At 37.4% G+C, this 19,361-nt stretch overlaps 1 protein-coding gene and 1 long non-coding RNA gene across 3 annotated transcripts; one reads left to right on the top strand and one right to left on the bottom strand.

The window, feature by feature from the left end:
- The first annotated feature begins 6,071 nt into the window (after positions 1–6,071).
- On the top strand, positions 6,072–7,994 carry LOC130462712 (uncharacterized). Its single transcript, XR_008923408.1, has 3 exons — positions 6,072–6,152; positions 6,813–6,877; positions 7,863–7,994. It is a non-coding gene; the product is annotated as an uncharacterized lncRNA (long non-coding RNA).
- Positions 7,995–11,627: 3,633 nt separating this feature from the next.
- Positions 11,628–19,336, bottom strand: LOC110803974 (DNA polymerase delta small subunit-like). Of its 2 annotated transcripts, XR_008924166.1 has the most exons (16): positions 19,180–19,336; positions 18,939–19,068; positions 16,896–17,002; positions 16,657–16,783; positions 15,709–15,816; positions 14,578–14,693; positions 14,397–14,480; positions 13,808–13,876; positions 13,630–13,701; positions 13,428–13,519; positions 13,224–13,351; positions 12,825–12,926; positions 12,647–12,714; positions 12,448–12,527; positions 12,067–12,232; positions 11,628–11,929 (listed from the first exon to the last, which is right to left on the bottom strand). XR_008924166.1 is itself a non-coding variant. In XM_022009524.2 (15 exons), exons 1-14 carry the CDS (start codon positions 19,234–19,236, stop codon positions 12,468–12,470), a joined length of 1,320 nt encoding a protein of 439 aa, XP_021865216.1. In that variant the 5' UTR covers positions 19,237–19,336; the 3' UTR covers positions 11,628–11,929; positions 12,448–12,467. The 2 variants fall into 2 exon arrangements, 1 of the variants encoding a protein (XP_021865216.1); XM_022009524.2 differs by lacking the exon at positions 12,067–12,232.
- Positions 19,337–19,361: the final 25 nt, after the last annotated feature.

Raw genomic sequence — 19,361 nt, 5'->3', positions numbered from 1 at the left:
AGTTCGAACAAGAATTTGAGTTTGAGTTCGAGCATGAATTGGAGGTTGAACCTGAGTTTGAGTTTGAGCCTGAACATGAACCTGAACCTGAACCTGAGCCAGAGGAAACTAATCATCAACTTCAAGGTCTACGAAGATCCTCTAGGCCAAGAAAAGAAGCTTATTATTTTGATATGGATGACGATGATGAACTTAAATATGAGTTATTCACCCTAGAAGGTTATAGCGAATCAAAGGACAAGTCTGATGATGTTTCCCTTTAGCTTGGCTTACATATTTAGTTGTGTGTGAGAAAAATGTTGGACAATCCGCCCAACCATAGTTTATGTTTATATCGTAGAACCTTTTTACTTTATTTTGAGAACAGGTGTGTTAATATTTAGGATTGTTATTGACATTCTTCTGAGGAATAAAAGTTAGATTATTGACTATCTAAAGGATCAGAGTTTTACAGGCACGCAAGGGAAATGTTTTCTTCTTTTATTCTAACTTATTATTCGTGATGATTGAAGTTATTCTTTGTCTCTCAGTTGAATGTTTTGCATGATTGTTCATTTCGTGTGCATTTTGAATGTTAATGTGATATTGCATTGCTAGAGGATAATGTAAGTAAAGTTTTGAACCTGAATTAGAGCATATTAATTTCAGGTCGCGCTCTAGGATGGCCAATAATAGTGACCTAGCTGCTGCTATTCGCCTCTTGGCGGAAAAACTAACCCAGGAAAGAACTGAGCGTCCCGATTCTGCAGGGGACATGTTTGAAAGGCTTGCGAAAGTTAAGCCACCATACTTTAAGGGGCAGGCAGACCCCACCTTCCTTGAAAACTGGATCAGGGAATTTGAGAAACTATTTGGGGCGGTAAACTGTCCTGAGCATATGAAAGTAGGCCAAGCTGTCCTCTACCTGAAAGATGAGGCCGACCTTTGGTGGAGGGAAAATGGGACTAGACTAAGCGCTGCTGAGGGATTCAATTGGGATTCTTTTATTGTTGCTTTGAGGGGGAAGTTTTATCCTCCTTTTATGAGGAAGTAGAAAGCCCAGGAATTTATCAACCTTAGGATGGGGAATTTGACCATTGCTGAATACTACAGTAAGTTTATAGCTTTGTCGAGGTTTGCACCGGAAGTGGTAGCTACTGAGGAGCTAAAGGCTCAGAGGTTTGAGCAGGGGTTGACCGATGAGATCCAGCTGGGACTAGGCGAGGAAACCTTTACGTCCTTAGACATTGTTTATGGGAGAGTTGCTCATATCTATGGCCTTCAGACCAGGAGAGACAAAAGAAATATTGTTGTTGGGGATAAAAGGAAAGAGTTCAATGCTGGGGGCAGTCAAGGGAACTTCAAAAGGAATAGAAATGGGAATGGTAATGGTAATGGTAATGGTAATGGTAATGGTAATGGTAATGGTAATGGAAATGGTAATGGTAATTTCCAGGGAAGAAACAACCAGGGGAATAACTATAACAACAGAAACCAAACTGACAGAGTGTACCACTGCAAGAGGTGCAACAACAACCACCCTGGGAAGGATTGTAAGGGGGAATTGGTAATTTGCAACTATTGTCATAAGAAGGGACATAGGGAGTTTGAGTGCTTCACAAAGCAGAAGAGAGAGCAGAATGGTAGTGGGAGTAGTAACCAAGGGAAACCAGGGTTTAACCATTCGGGGAACCAAGGTTTGAAGCCTGCTGGGGCACCAAACAACCAGGGAAACCAAAACAAACCTGCCAATGGAAACAACAATAACAACAAGGCTCCCGGAAAGCTGTTCGTAATGAGTAGAAATGAAGCTGAACGTTCTGCAGACGTAGTTTCGGGTACTTTCTCTATCAACTCCTTACCTGTTAAAACATTGTTTGATTCAGGGGCAACATATTCTTTTATTTCGACCTCTATTGTTAAAAATTTGAAGTTAGTAGATTTTGAGGCAATTGATTTACCTGTTAGTATGCCTAATGGTGCAACAATAAGGTGTACGAAATTATTTAAGAACTTGCCTTTGAAGATAAAAGATTGCACTTTTCCATCTAATTTGATAGAATTTAGTTTGGGGGACCTAGATGTGATTCTGGGGAAGGATTGGCTAAGCTTATACAAGGCCAGGATAGATTGCGAGATTCAGAAAGTAAGCCTAAAGAACCCTACTGGGAAATCAATATCATATAGACGTTTTGGGAAGTCTGGGAACTTTGGGGTGATCTCCGCATTACAAGTGAGGAAACTGGTCAATAAAGGGTGTGAACTATTTTTCTGTAGTGTCCAAGATGTGAGTAAGAAAGTTGGGGTAAAGATAGAGGATGTCCCAATCGTAAGAGAATTTGTAGATGTATTTCCGGATGAGATTCCGGGTATGCCACCGGCTAGAACCCTTGAATTTACCATAGAGTTAAATCCCGGAACCGCACCTATATCCAAAGCACCTTATAGGATGGCACCCCCAGAAATGAGTGAGTTAAAAACACAATTGCAGGACTTGTTCGACAAGGGGTACATTAGGCCTAGTGCATCACCGTGGGGAGCTCCAGTATTGTTTGTCAAAAAGAAAGATGGGAGTATGCGGCTATGTATTGATTATAGGGAGTTGAACAACGTAACAATCAAAAACAAATATCCTTTGCCTAGTTAAGATGACTTGTTTGACCAGTTGAACGGGGCAAGTGTATTCTCAAAGATTGATTTGCGTTCGGGATATCACCAATTGAGGGTAGCTGAAAAAGACATTCCTAAGACTACATTTAGGATTCGTTATGGCCATTATGAGTTTACAGTAATGCCTTTTGGGTTAACCAATGCACCCGCCATATTTATGGATCTGATGAATAGGATTTTCCATGAGTTCCTAGATAAGTTTGTGGTGGTATTCATTGATGATATTCTGATCTATTCGAGGAATGAAAAGGAACACGATGATCATTTGAGGGTTATCTTGGAGACGCTTAGGAAGAACCAGTTGTATGCAAAGTTCTCTAAGTGTGAGTTCCGCCTGGAAAAGGTAGCATTTTTGGGGCATTATGTGTCAAAAGAAGGGGTCTCTGTGGATCCTGCCAAAATTCAAGCTGTGAGTGAGTGGCCTACTCCAAAGAATGTGTCGGATATTCGGAGTTTCTTAGGTCTAGCTGGGTATTATAGGAGATTTGTGAGAGATTTCTCAAAGATAGCAAGACCCATGACCAACTTGATGAAGAAAGAATCAAAATTTGAGTGGAGCGAAAAATGTGAGGAAGCCTTCCAAATTCTCAAAGAGCGTTTAACCTCAGCACCTGTTTTAACCTTGCCTGATGGGAATGAAGGGTTTGAGGTATATAGTGATGCGTCGAAAAATGGGTTGGGGTGTGTATTACAGCAAAATGGGAAGGTAATTGCGTATGCGTCGCGTCAATTAAAAACATATGAGGCTAATTACCCTACCCACGATCTAGAGCTAGCTGCGATTGTTTTCGCTTTGAAAATTTGGAGACATTACCTCTATGGGGCAACATGTAAGATCTTCACAGACCACAAAAGCCTAAAATACATTTTCACCCAGAAAGATCTCAACATGAGACAAAGAAGATGGTTAGAGTTGATCAAGGACTATGATTTGAACATCCAGTACCATGAGGGGAAAGCAAACGTAGTTGCCGATGCATTGAGTAGGAAATCTAACCATAGTATGAATGTCTTGGTAGTGCCTGAAGAGTTGTGTCGAGACATGCAGAGACTTAGCCTGGAAATAGTAAATCCTGGGGAAACCAAAGCGAAACTGAGTGCATTATCATTGGGGTTGTCTATATTCGAGGAGATTAGAGAAAGTCAAGCTGGGGATGAGTGCTTAGAGAGAATCAAAGAAAAAATGGGTCAAGGGAAAGAAGTGGATTTCAAGATTCATGAAGATGGTAGTTTGAGGTTCAAAGGGAGATGGTGTGTACCACAGAAGTGTGAAGAACTCAAGAGACGTCTTATGGATGAGGGGCATAATACTCCATATTCTGTGCACCCTGGGGGTGACAAGTTGTACAAAGACCTGAAGCAAATCTATTGGTGGCCTAATATGAAACGGGAAGTTGCCGAGTTTGTGTCTAGATGCCTAACCTGTCAGAAAGTCAAAATAGACCACAAAAGACCCATGGGGAAAGTTCAACCTTTAGAAGTGCCTGGATGGAAGTGGGATTCCATTTCTATGGATTTTGTTACTGCCTTGCCTAGATCAAAGAACGGAAATGATACCATTTGGGTTATTGTGGACCGTCTAACAAAATCAGCCGTGTTTATTCCGATTAAAGAGACATGGAAAAAGAAACAGCTCGCAAAGACTTACATTAAGCATGTAGTGAGTTTGCATGGGGTCCCAACCGATATTATCTCAGACCGTGATTCAAGATTCCTCTCGAAATTTTGGCAAAAGGTCCAGTTGAACCTTGGGACAACTTTGAAAATGAGCACTGCTTTCCACCCTGCAACCGATGGTCAGACTGAGAGAACTAACCAGACTATGGAAGATATGTTGAGGGCTTGTGCGATTGACTTAAAGGGTAGTTGGGAAGACCATCTAGACTTGATCGAATTTTCATACAACAATAGCTACCATGCAAGCATTAAGATGGCACCTTTTGAGGCACTATATGGGAGAAAATGTAGAAGTCCCACCTGCTGGAATGATTTCAGTGAAAATATAGTCTTGGGAACGGAGTTCAATGAGGAGACTGTCAGGAATGTGAAAATAATTCAGGCTAGAATTCAAGCTGCCCAGGATAGGCAAAAGAGTTATGCTGATTTGAAAAGAAGAGATGATGAATTTGCAGTAGGTGATAAAGTGTTCTTGAAAGTATCACCAACCAAGGGTGTGATGAGATTTGGGAAGAAGGGCAAGCTAAGTGCCAAGTATGTAGGCCCATATGAGATTCTGCAACGAATAGGGAAAGTAGCATACAAGTTAGCCTTGCCAATGGAGTTCGAAAAGATGCACGACGTGTTTCACATTTCCCAACTAAAGCGCTATATCCCTGATGAGCGTCATATCTTAGAGCCTGAGAAAATCCAGATCGATAGTAGCCTCACATACGAGGAAAGGCCTGTGAAAATCCTTGATAGGAAAGTGCGTAGTACACGCAATAAGGACATCAGCATAGTGAAAGTGCTCTAGTCGAACCACGAGTACGAAGAGGCAACGTGGGAAGCCGAAGCTGAAATGAAGATCAAGTACCCAGAATTATTTTCCAAGGTGAGTTACGAGGGCGTAACTCGTTTTCTTTAAGGGGGGTAGAATGCGATAGAAATTCGCGCTTTTAGCTATCTTTTATGGTATTTTTATGCATTTTATGCTTATTTTTTAGCAACCTTTACATGTTGATGCAAGTAAATAGATTCTCCGCATAAGAAAATGTGTTCTTGAGTATTTCAAGTAACTCTTAGTTGGCAAAAGAATGCACAAGAGTGGTACAAAGTACTTCTACAATTAGAATAAGTTGAAAAGTTTGGAAAGATATGTGAATTTCCGTGTCAAGTTTCGGGACGAAACTTCTTTTAAGAGGGGTAGATTGTAATCCCCCGTAATTCTATTATATTTTACTTATATATTTTAACGTATATCTAATATATTTAAATGTAATTTACGAATTTTAGAAATGAATATGTAATTAAAATATAATTATGTTATTACATTTTGAATATTTTAAATGGTTTATGAAATCAAAATGTATTTTCGAGTTTTACTTTAAAACGAGTTCGAATTGCAAAACCACATTCTATTGAAATTAGAAAACAAGTCCTAACCCATTGTGGATTCATCAACCTAAATCCTACTCCTAGCCCAATTGGGCAAAGCCCAAACAAAAAATAAAACCCTTCTCTTCTCTATTCTTCACGTGAAAACCAAAAGAAAGAGAGAAAACCCTCCTTCAACCTCACGCAACTCAGTTTTTTTTCTCTCCCGCTGCTCACCGCCCAGCCGACCACCATCAACACGGTAAATCCTTCTTCTCCTTCAAGCTTCTCCTCCTTCCTCCTTCTTCTTTGTAATTCCTTATTTTCGTTCTTGCTCTCATGGCTTGACTCCCTTCGTTTTCGCGCAGCAACCAGTGACTCAAGGCCCGACCACCGCACGCAACCGTGCTCAGCCCTGCCGCGAGCCACCGCTGTCCGCCGGCCAGCACTCCCCTTAAACTCTTGAATTGGTTACTTTCTTAAATCCTAAGTAACTAATTATCTTGAATTAAAGTTTTTTAATTTAGATTATGTTCTTGATATGAAATTCATGATTTTTATGGTTTGAACATGATTTTAAGATTTGGGTTGAGATTAAAAACGAATTAATTTTCAGTTTTGACTAATTAAAATTAAGTTAGGGCTTATTTATGATTTATTAACTTGAATTGTGTTTTCTTGAATTAAAGTTATGGGTTTTGTGATTTAAATTATAAATTTGAGATTATATGAATTTTATAATAAAGTTATTAATTTTCAGATTATCTAATTACACTGAAATATTGGTTTTTTTTTATTGTTTAAAGTATGAAATTCAAAGTTTTTATGATTATTAATCATGATAGGTTGAGTATGGATCATTGAATTGGTTGTGTGGAGATACTAGGAACGTAGATTGACCATGGTGAAGCTTTTAGATGAAATTATATTGCTGAAAATTTAAAGTACGATGTTTGCGAAAGTTTTCAACGAATTTCAATCACTAATTCAATAATTATGATTCTAGGAGATCAAATGTTTAAGTTTTGATATTGGGGAAAGTTCTAAATATGTTTAGGATGCATTTAGAATGCTCTCTTATGGTTATCAATGAGTAGGAATTGATTGGGAATATTTGTTGGTTGTTTTAGGCGGAGAATTCTCTTTAGGCGACTTTTGAAAGTGTTAAAGTGGCCTATCAATTTGTTTATACAAGGTACGTACATACCCGCGTGCTTGGAATGTGTGCTAATTGTTGAAATCATGTTGATATTATTGTTGAACTTGGTGATGTTGATATTCTAGACAAACTTGGTTATATGGAATGTGCATGTTTAATACTGTTGGACAAACTTATTGAACTTGTTTTGCACTAAGAGAACTGTAACATGTTGGTATGGATTATTGGTACAAACACGTTGGTTGGGAGCACTAGATTATTCTATATGATTGGTTTGGATCAATTGGTTGTTGTTCCCTTTTTAGCTTTTCACTACTTTATGAGGGCCGAGGACCTTGTTTAGTAAGTTGAAACTTTATACCCATATACAGGGTTGATCATGGTTAAAGGAAAGGTTGGGTAAATTGGAATGAGTCTTGATTGATGCCTTTATGATCACGTACTTAATTCCAAGATAAAAACAGTTGTGAACGAATGTGGATTATATGCCTTATGTGATTGTTGAGTCATAACAGAGTATCAATTTGTAAATCATGTAAAGTGAAACTGAGTAGCAATAGCTTTAGACTGTGCACGTCTAAAGTGACGGACAAACAGGAGTTGGGGTTCATGGTGGTAGCCCATGGCCTTTTCTGGGACCGGATTGATCACCGTGTCCTATTTTTATTTAAACGTTCCTCGATATCGCAGGTCACTGAGGTTACGGAGTCGCGCCCGTACCTCGTCTTCCTTAGTGAAGACTTCTGGATGGACAACTCGGTCCATTGTCTATTTCAACCAAAATAATATTATTATCATAAGTCTAGCCTAGTCTAGTCAAGTATGGTCGTCAAATTATCATGCTTTGTCTGCCCTTACTTATGTTCATTAGTATCATGTTAGGGTTCCTTTAATAGTATCATGTTAGGAATATTATTGTTTAGTATGTAGTACTCAGCTTTGCTGATTACGTGCTTTGTTTGTGTGTGTTGATCATGGCTATGCCTTATTGATCCTGTGATGACCCATCTTTGGTGAGCAGTCTCTAAGGATCAATAAGCGTTGCCCATCTACAGGTTTGAAGATGATGCATCATTGGGATCGGGATTAGAGAGCTTGTAGTTCTATTTGTTTAATTAAGTGATTTAATTTGTTAACTTGGATTTGAAATTTGTCGTACTATTCGTATTCCCTTATTTCAGTTAATTGGTTTGGACCTAATATGTAATAGATTATTTATGAACCTAAAAGTTAGTTTTATGTTTTCCGCTGCAAAATTCTGAATAAGCCGTAACGTTTTCACACGGGCGATAATACTTTGATAATTCCCTACAGTTATATTTAAAAAAGGGATTATTTTAGAAAATGGGAATTGTTGGGGTGTTACATTGGTTGTCTTGTGTGGCGCGCTGGCTTGCTGGACGCGGGCCTGGCTTCGTGTTGGGCCTTCGTCTAGCAAGTCTCGTCCGATGCTAATTCGTACGACGCGCTTCCGATTAATTTCCCGATTCCGGAATTCATTTCCGATACGAACAATATTTAACATTTCCGATTCCGGAATTAATTTCTGTTTCGAACAAATATTTAATATTTCCGTTTCTGGAATTATTTTCCGATTCCAATAATATTTCCGATTCCGAAAATATTTCCGTTTCCGGCAATATTTCAGATTCCGGCAATATTTCCATTTCCGATAATATTTTCCGCTACGTACCATGTTTCCGTTTCCGGCAACATCTACGACTTGGATAATATTTATATTTCCGATACGATCCATATTTCCGTTTCCGGCAATATCATCGTTTCCGGAGTATTCATTGTTTGCCTTTTGACGATCTCAGCTCCCACTGAAACCAAGATCCGTCGATTCCGAATCTCCATAGATGGAGTATTTAATGTCATTAAATACTTGATCCGTTTACGTACTATTTGTGTGACCCTACGGGTTCAGTCAAGAGTAAGCTGTGGATTAATATCATTAATTCCACTTGAACTGAAGCGGCCTCTAGCTAGGCATACAGTTCACTTGATCTCACTGAATTATTAACTTGTTAATTAATACTGAACCGCATTTATTAGACTCAGCATTAAATGCATACTTGGACCAAGGTCATTATTTCCTTCATTTAGTTCCTTCGCTGTCGACTCACTTGGGAGTTCCAAATGATTTGGTAGGTCCAAAGCATTCAAATTTTCAATTCATTGTGGATAAGATTGTGACCAAAATTAATGCTTGGAATTCCATTTCCCTATCACAATCTCAGAAGCTAATATTAATAAATACAATCCTCATTTCTATGGCTTCTCATGTTCTTTCATACATGGAGGTTCCTGGTTCGATAGTGAATAAAGTTGATTCGTTGTTAGTTCAGTTCTTCTAGGCTAATAAAGGTAAATCAAGAATACCTTGGGTTACAAAAATATTATTCAGCTTCCTAAAGGTCTGGGAGGATTAGGAATTAGGGGTATGTCTTCGTTAAACAAGGCCCTTTTGATGAAGCAAGCTTGGCGTTTGTTTAACAATCCACAATGTATATTAGCAGGGATTTGTGGAAGGAAATTCCCTTCCCCTTTACAAATAGGGTTACTTGCACAGGTAGGTAAGAGTTTCTCTTGGGGTATGCGAGGGCTTTGTAGGGCAAATAATTTACACCTTAAAGGATGTGACTGGAAAGTTGGTAATAGTCAACGGGTAATGGCAGGTAATGATATATGGGTTCGAAGGAAGGTTCCAGTGTTTAATCCCGATGTTTGTCTCCAAGATGCCAAGGATTAGAAGGTTATCCATTTTATTGTTCCTTCCGGTACTGGTTGGAATCATGCCAGGATCAAAGCTAGTTTCGAGTTTGAATATGCTCGTCGAATTGTAAGTATAGAACTTCCTTCTCTGAATCGTGAGGATTTCCTGTATTGGAGCTTTCACAAGTCTGGTAAGTTCACGGTTAAATCTGCTTATGCAATGTTAGTACAGGAAGATGTGTCGATCAGCTATAATAGAGCTCCCTCGGATTTCTATACGAATCTCTGGTCTCTTAAGATTCCACCAAAATGGAAGTTATTTATATGGAAACTTCCCCATAATGGAATTGCAACAAAATTCAACCTGCATTCTAGAGGAATTCAGATGGTGGTTGTTTGTGAATTCTGTGCGAATGGAGAGGATAATATTCAGCACAACTTTCGTTTCTGTACGATAGCGCAACAAGTTTGGAGGGATGGATTTCTTGCAATCTATTCAGAATTCAATGAAACTATTTCCTTTGCGGAATGGTTTCTGTTCTATATCCGGCTTTTTCAACGCCCGGATGGGAAAACAGTGGCAAAAGTATTTATTTTATTAGTACTTTATGGGCACTTTGGTTGTCCAGGAATAACCGTGCGTTCAGGAATGAGATAACAACAACTTTTATGTTTGCTTTGCTCAAGGAAGGTCTGGATCTGCATAAAGTGTTTGTTAGTAACATCGGTACTTAACTGCAGTTTCTTCATCCACCGGAAGATGACCCACACATTCCGCCGGGTTTTTTCAGAGCAACTTTTTCCACCATGGCTATCGAGGGATCAACATCAAATATTCAGGTGGATGGTTCTTGGCATAAAAACAATCACAATGCAGGAATGGGCTGGGTTTGGGAGAATAGCTTAAGGACTGATGATTTGATTATGGGTGGGGCTTCCTCAGGAACTACATAAACGCCTTTACAAGTCGAAGCTTTGGCCTGCCTCTATGGTATGAAATGGACTCGTCAGGCTAATATGGAAAATGTCACAATTCTAACGGACTCCCAGCAGTTGGTGCAATGCTTGTGAAGGAAGATTCTCAGGATATGCAGATTTGTTGGACCTTGGAAGAAATCAGGACTCTAGGTAAGGTTTTCTCCTAGTGCAGCGTTCTCAAGGTGGAACGAGTGCGGGTGAATCAAGCTCACGATCTTGCAACTGGAGCTGCACGAGATTTAATTTGCTTTTCTCATTTTCCGTAGTACGTTTTGTTTAGTTAGCACTTGTCAAAAAAAATATGGTAATTTTGAAAAAAATCCTAAATATAATCAGCAAAATAGTTTCATCTTTTCCAAAGACTCAACATTGAAAAAAATGTAATAAAATGAAATAAATTTCAAAATCCATTTAATAGGTTATTTATTACTCCGTATCATGAAGCAAGAAGACGAACACCAACTTTGTACCTCACTTCGTCATAGACCTTATTTTCAAAACTTACATAACCATGTCAATAAACTAAAATGTCATTAGCAACACAATTAAAATTAATAATGTTGAACAATTCACTCAAAATGATATATAGGTAGTGAAAAAAAATGAAAAAAGTTATTTTGTGATATTACATTATAAACACTCGGTTGTTGTAAGTTAAATATATTTTTTATACTACCTTTGTTTCTAAAATATCTTTACACTTATTATTTACACGATAATTAAGGAACTTTGGTGAACATGTGATGGTGGGGTAACAAATGGGAAAGTGAGTTAAATACTATATCTAATTTACTTTATGACCCACCACCACATTAACCAATTAATTTCAGAAACCCTCCACCCAACCCCTCCAAAATTTAATGGTCTCCACTTGTTTTACTTGATTAAAATACTTACCCCAACCCCACTTGCTTTATTATTTTATTTCACTCAACTCTTCTTCTTTAATACCCTTGCCCGACCATATGTGACTCCTATTTAAATATGGGGGAAGTATTAAAGTATTGCAAGTTGCATGTTCTAGTGGGCTAAATGAGGGTATAAATGTAAAATTTATATGCTAAAATGGAAAAAAGTAGAGTATAAAGAATTATCAGGAACGAACAAAAACGGAAAGAACTTTAAGGAATGGAGATACTACAACTGTTGAACATCCATAAGATTCACATACTTTCATAAAATCCAACCATATTTTCATGTTCTTTTTATACAAATGGAAGTAACCAACACATATATTGCACATTACCACTAAATTCTAACTGGTTATATGACTTATAGCCATGACCTACTCAGAGAATTACCCAAGTCCCTCAGTTTTTCGCCTTGAATTCTCTGCCTATTTCTTCAATTAATCTTCTTCCTCTATCCTATCGTCTCACAATTATGGATGACCTGCAAATATCAAACAACCATATTGGATGGTGACCTAAATAAATCAATTTTCTCACATCTTGTGAGATATATATTCCGGCACCTCATGAATTCTTTCAAGTTCCATTTTCTAAATCTTGGTTTTTGTTATAATTCACCTTCATTTTCACCGGCAGAAGCCTCATTTGCTCCGACGAAATACCACTACCAGTGTGATGTTCTTGGACTCTAAAGTAACTGTGATGACGGGATGAAATTGGGAAAGAGAATGGCAGGAAAAATGATGATGGGTAGAACCCATGATGTGGGTTTTTTAAAAGTAGCCTACATGATAAAACAACCATGATTACTTACTGACTTTTGCGGCCAATATTTGAACCTATGTGAAGGAATACCATACAGAAGGTAAGTACCAAATCAATCACCCTCAAGAGGCAAGGAACACTAAGGAATGCCTGGTAGCTATGGCGCTGAAGATTAAGTCTTACCATGGGTTAAAAAACATTGTATAACGAAATTCAGAAACATTCAGGCTGTACCTGAAACTCATGATTCACAGTTACAAGCTGAATTGAGTTCCAAAACTCAGAGCATGGCTCTCCAGATTTCTCAAATTAAGCTGCCAGAAAAGAAAAAGGCGTTAGTTATTCAACACCTGCAAAGGGAATGCCATATACCCTAGAATAATGATGTAGAAATATATCCTAACATAGTAATGCAGCATGTAACAAAGCTTACCACCACAGCAACTCCTGTCTCGCAAAATTTGGGAATGGTAATAAGTTGTGTCATTTGCCCTTCTGGTCCTGTGTGCAAAAGTGTGAGTGAGATATCTTATACTTCGTATATAGGAGTATTGAGTGACAATCAGATTACTTCAGGTAATATTTGGAAAAGTGCACAATTCAAGGAGTACCTTTGATTAAACGGCTTTCGTGCGTATCCTGATTGCCGACAAAGTAAACATGAGGACAGCTCTCAATTACAAAAGGATCCCTGTCTGGAAATGGATAACACCCTAAAAGTTTCCAAAAGAAAAAAAAAGACTGTTCATCAAGATTTGTGTAAAGAAAAACTATATCCTCCCCAGAATAAGGAATAACACTCAATTTGATTTCCAACAACCCACTTGCCAATGGTACATTACGGCTGTTGTTACCATTGTACTAGTAGTAAGCTGTTGTTAAGTTTTGCTTTCTGCAACCTTATTCAGAATGTTCACAGACAATTACTAGTTTCCCAAACCCCCAACATAGACAAATAAGAAGGGAGAAAAACAAAAACAAAAACAAAAGAGAGTTACTTTTACTGTTACCTAGAGTGTTGGGTGCAGATGGAGCAAGATGCCTCCATCTCAACGTCCTTTCCAAGAACTCGAGTTTATCTTTAGCTTCAGAATACTTTCCAAGATCATCAATATTCTGCCCTGATGTCCCAAGAAATCTATAAGATGTATCCCACTGGTAAGTACACATCCATTTTGAAAACCAATAAAAACAAACAGAGGGCCAAACATTACCTGACACTGTCAAGCTCAAAGGAATGAGGATTAGTACAAGGCCTGAAGGTGTTATAAACTGAAGACCCAGGAAAAAGGCATCTATTTAAAGGCTGGAAAAAAAGAAAAGAACAATGATAAGACGAAATCAAAGGCTACCAGAAGTGATACACTTATAGTAGCATAAAAATCAAACTCATATTTAGGGTAAACAGCAAAATACCTGCTGTGGTAGATAGAAATTTGCAGGATCATTTGGCCCTGGCATGATATCCAGAGACACACCAGCAGCAATCTACATATAAAATTTAAGGTCATGTTGACCTCAGCACTTTCTATAAAAGAAACGGAAGAAGGAAAAAGAAAAAAAACATATTCACACATTAAGCAGATGTAAGAACCTGAGTCAGCAAGACATCCAGCTCTCTAAATGGCTCAGATAGTTTAGATTGATCATTAGATCCCGAATTCTACAGAAACAGACAAAATAAAAAGACTGATTTTCTTCAAGAATATATGTTTACCCGTCCACCCCATCCCCCCCCCCCCCCCCCCCAGCAGCATCCTAACATTATTGAATAAATAAACAGAAATTAAGCATCATTATATCAAAAACAGTAACTTCACTCAGTAATCAAGAGAATCGTCATAACCATAAATAGGTGCCATTTGAATGCAATAGTAAAATCCTAGTCATCATTTTTTAGAAATTTAAAAAAGGATTCCAGTGCTTTTTTTTTTATCAAATAATCTGGAAGCAGTATCAGGAGAACGATGCTCTTCATATCACCCCTAATCCAATAATACTAACAGCGAGTATGTTTTATAAAACTAGTGCGAAAGAAGGTACAAGCTAAAAAAGAATAAGCAAAAAGCTAGTCAGCAATACATGAAGTATAAACCTTACAATAATGAAAATCTAAGTTGTAGAAGTTGGTCTAGCATGTGACTTATTTCCTGAACTCAGTGAAATGCCAAAAAGTATGTTACCTGTCCATTAAACTGTCCTTTGGCGAATTCTAGAGAATTTCCAGCAATTACTACATGGACTATCTCTGCAGCAATTCTCTGTTCCTGTACAGATTTAAAAGCAATGAATAGATTAGTATGCGATTCTACAATTCTACAGTAATAATTAATTGATGCAGGATAAAGTACTGAAGAGTAAGACATTTTCGTCGCCTAAGTGGCCAGTTATATGATCCACAAGCAGCTGGAACTGGAGAGGGTTTGAGGTGCTATTCCCAACACTTAATCCTGCTACGAAGACAACATACTTGTCATCACCTGTAAACATATAAAACCAAGGAGTTTCAGACATAAAAAGAAGGCAGTTGATATGCAGCAGATACGGCGTATTTCACATTTACATGTAAGCAGCCGGAACAAAAGAGTTACAGGAAAGAAGGCATGAAGTATGGATGGTAAAATCCCTGGCCCCCTGGGCTCTATGCCTCTATATATCTGTCTAGAACCTCAAACAGAAGTCCTAGGGAATGAGAAATGCACTGGTTTCCTTATTCTGAGACAAATAGCAAAGTAAACATACTTCACTTCATGTAAAGATAGGCATCACTTTTTGTTTTATTAATGCATACTTTACTTGATTTCTTCATGCCTTCTTTCCTGTAACTATTGTTCATACTATACATCACTTTTTGTTTTATTAACTTTATTTCATGTAAAGATAGCCCGACTTAAACCATAGGTCCACAAAGGACCCAGCAGTCGTCAACCCTTCTATAGAAGATTAGAAGGTTTAGAGTTTAGACTGAGAGCCAAATAGGGCACAAGGGTAAAGCTCCACCAACAATGCATGAGATTGAGGGGTTGATTCCTCAAGCACCCTAACCTAATGTTCAGATTAGCTTTAGAAGCTACTTTTTACTCTTCACCTCCTCAACAATAACCCTTAGTTTTGGCGGCCAAAATTTGTTAAAAAAACTCTCCGGCGATAATTTGGTAAATTAAAATGAATCCGGCGACATTTGAGTCATAAAATTGATCGGACTTTGTTGTAACCCTCATTTGTATGACACTTAATTACTTTTTTATTTCCCCTTCCTTTAATTTTATTTTCCGTGATTTGCTTTAGTTTCCAAAAATACTAAAAACATATTTATTGTTTTTTTTCCTTTACAAGTTTTCTACTTCCAATCCTTTTACTCCCTCCTTTTAAAAAAAAGAGTTACATTTGCTAAATAATCGCCGTTTCTTGATAAGAGTTACATGTAAGAACAAGATATCCACTCAAATGATAACTTCTCCGCACAAAGATTGGGAGAACGTAGAGTAAGATTACCAAGCTTTAGAGGCTTCTCGATCTGCGGTGGTAAGCCAGCTTCAAGGATATCTTGAACAAGAAACGACCCAGCTCCAGATTCTTTTCCATGGAATGCAACCACAACCCCTGTTGAAGTTTATTATGTCAATCCAAAATGGCAATATGTCACCAACAAGTACATCTAGGTAAACACTTAAATCAGCTAATAATAGGTTTAACTTTAATAAGTGAACAGACACCAAAACATGGAAGAGCAAAAAGGAATAACAGTTGATACACAAATGATGGAGTTATAATCAATAATAGTGATCAAAGTCGACAACCTTTCCTCACTTTTATGGTAAGGCCAGCAGAAAGCCATGTATGATCCAATAGTAGTATACAACTCAACTATTTAAAAGTATTGCGAAATATTTTTCCTTACTCGTCATAATGATAACCAGCTAATGTACAACCTCACACATGATTCACCATGAATGCAAAAAAATTAAGACGGTTTTATACAACTAATAACAACCACGCTGTTAAAAACTCAAAAACCACCCTGTCGTTCTTTTGGGGGCAGAGAGCACATGAAGTGTTAATATATAAGGCTTACTTAGATTTTCAGTTACATTTCGAATCATAGATAATGTTATTATAGAATACTGTCATTTCCATCATCCTCTTTCTGAGGCAGCTCACGTCAATTGTTAAAAGCCAATATATTGCAAAATTATCAAGATATCCAGTAAAATACATAAATGAAGTACACATTTATATTTTATGATTAATTTCTTACATCTATTTCACTAAATCTTGCAACGTCAGGATTAAAGTCGCACATGGAACGAAATATTCTGGCAAACCAACCAGAATATTGTTTCTAGTATGGATATTTGTCCACCAATTGATAAATGTCCTATACACATTTGAATATGCTAAATTTTCACTGCTCCTGGGAAAGTAAGGATAAAAACAATATACCTGTCACATAAACAGATGGAAAAAGTGTAGCTCCCTCCAGCTTCACTCTTCCACTTTCATCCTCTAGGATCAGGTGATCATCAGGATGCATAAAATTGTGCGGCTTGACAACAGGAATCACAGACCTCTATTTGTTGAAGAAAAAAAGAAATCAAGAATGAGGAAAAAGAGAGAATTAGTTTAGAATAAGCAACATCCCTTGAGCAAAATAATATTGCATTCCATATCAACCTCCTTACCTCCTTAGCATACTCATCAAGAATGCAGGGTTTGAGTTTCATGTCCTTGAAGACTGTTCCGACAAGGATACATTCCTTGCCCTCTTCTAGACCCAAAATATTACGAACTACAAGAAAAAAAAACCTCAAAGCTGTAAGAGATTCCACACTCGTGTGCTTGGGTTTTGAAGTAATAATGCACAATTTTGGCTCAACCACAACAATAACCAAAACGAAAAGAGAATGTGCATAGAAAGACATTTGACATCGCCAGCAACAAAAATACAAAAAAATACAAAGAGGACACCAAAGTCATTGATCAGCATTTGTAAGATAACAGAAAGTAATCATGTCGAGAAATTAAAATAATCGATCAAATATAATCTCTATTCTATTAGGAAACACCTGATATCTTTGACTTTTTGGTGTCCCCATGTGAAATCGGCAACTTTTGTGTAAGACCGCCTTACCGGAAAGACCACTTTGATTGTTTTAACTAATTGATTTCATTGCTTAACTAACTAGTTCCATGGTTTAACTAACTAGTTCCAGTGTTTAACTAATTAGTTCTAGTGCTTAACTTATATGACAACAAGGTGGTCTTTTTTGTAAGACCGCCTTATGTAAAAGTTTGTAATGTGAAATACCTATTATACGCTTAATGGGTTAGATTTGTTTAAATGAAAAGAAAACAAATGACCATCAATTTCTAGAAACAGATCATTTCTAACCAAAATATATATTTTTTCCATTTTTCTAAGCAACTACATAGTTTGTATGAGCCAAGTATGATCTAGTTTATTTTGAACAACCCGGGGTTTATTGCGGACGTACTTTTGGAGGATAAACTTCCATGAACTCTTGTGTAATACTCCCTCCGTCCCGGAATACTCGATCCGGTTTGACCGGCACAGAGTTTAAGGAACTTGAATTGACTTATTTAATTTAATAGATAGTAGTTGATAGTGGGGTATTATTTTAATGTAGTTAGTGGGAGGTGGGTTAATAGGTGGGGTTGGGGGAGAGTAGGGGTTGAATTTTTAATTATTTTTTGTATGAAGTAGGGGTAGGTGGGTTAATAGGGGTGGAGTGAAAAATAATATAATATTGTTAGAATATTTTCATTTTTAGAAACAGGTCAAGTATTAAGGGACGGCCCGATAAGGAAAACAGGTCAAGTATTCCGGGACGGAGGGAGTAGTTTTTAGTATTTAATTTTTAGTACAATACTTGCATCAAACAAAAAACATAGTTTGTATGAGCTTTGTTTTATTAAATTACAAATATCATATAAAATACCACGCATGCATCGCGTGCATAAACACGAGTATAAATCAAAGAAAACCCTTTTAATATACAGATAAATGACACAATAAATTCTCGAAGCAGCTACATTTCTCCCAAAAGTTCAAATAATCAATAATATACATGTTAATGATGCGATCATAACCAGTAAGTAAATGGAACACCTATCTCAATTGCAAACAACACAGCTCATTTTGTGGATCAAAAAGACACATGGAATCACGGAGACAATTCAATAGCAGCATCAAAATGATGATAGTATGATACTAGAGGTGCTAACAAGTCAAAACCCTACTTCAAATGAAACCAGTACCAAATAACTAAGCTAATCTCGAATCAGAAATCCTCCTCCCCTCCAGAAACTTAACTTTCTCCTAACCTAGACAATATGGAACCGCCACCCAACAAAAGAATATGGGATAATCCCCAAAAATCTAAAAAATCATCAAATTGAACCAAAAATAACAAAACTAAAGAAAACCCTTCAAAACTTAAAATGACTGAAATTTTACATGGGTTACCCTCAAACCTCAAAATAAAGCTGGAATTCCCTACTCTTTCTCTCTCCCACCTCCCAAAAAAAATATAAAATAAATCATAAAATTGAACCGAATACACCAAACTAAAATAATCATAAATCAGATGAAAAGTGACCTAAATTTAATGGATCAAACTCATATACTCCGTAGAAAAAATCAATGAAAAAAAACGACGAGGGAATTTTATTTTTTTAGAAAATAGAAAAAGTGGGAAACAAACCGGGAATGTGGGATTTCCAGTGAGGAAGAAGAGAATGAAGAACAGTCCTCAACAAATGAAGCCTTGCGTAGTAAATTTGACTGTATTGTTGCCCTTTATACACCTCATTTCGCACCATAAACGCTTCATCCTGCAAATTAGTCCCATAAAAAATTAAGAATTATTAATTGTTAGATTAAATTGCAAGAGAGAAAATGCGAATAAGAAGAAGAAACAAGAAATTGAGAAGAAAGAAAAATACCAAGTTATGGTAGTGAGAGTGCTTGCGTTGGAGGATCTGCTCGCCGTCAACTTCCATGGCGGGAAAAAGAATGAACACTGCGCTTCTTACAATGCCAGTACTACTCACAGTGACCTCCAAACTTTGGTTTAAATCGGTTTTGCGGGTCACGAAAATATTAAGGATATTTCATGAAATACCCG

This window comes from Spinacia oleracea, chromosome 6 (assembly GCF_020520425.1).
Source record: "Spinacia oleracea cultivar Varoflay chromosome 6, BTI_SOV_V1, whole genome shotgun sequence".
In the NCBI taxonomy this organism is placed as follows: domain Eukaryota; kingdom Viridiplantae; phylum Streptophyta; class Magnoliopsida; order Caryophyllales; family Amaranthaceae; genus Spinacia; species Spinacia oleracea.
The sequence above is the reverse complement of the archived record's forward strand: the minus strand, read 5'-3'. Positions and strand labels throughout refer to the sequence as shown.

Coding starts and splice junctions, on each gene's coding strand:
- LOC110803974 (XM_022009524.2), bottom strand. CDS start 19,236: ATGGAAGTTGACGGCGAGCAGATCCTCCAACGCAAGCACTCTCACTAC. Junction 17,003..18,938: donor CTGGAAATCCCACATTCCCG/GTTTGTTTCCCA, acceptor TTTTTCTTGTAG/TTCGTAATATTTTGGGTCTA. Junction 12,528..12,646: donor AGACAGGAGTTGCTGTGGTG/GTAAGCTTTGTT, acceptor CTTTTCTGGCAG/CTTAATTTGAGAAATCTGGA.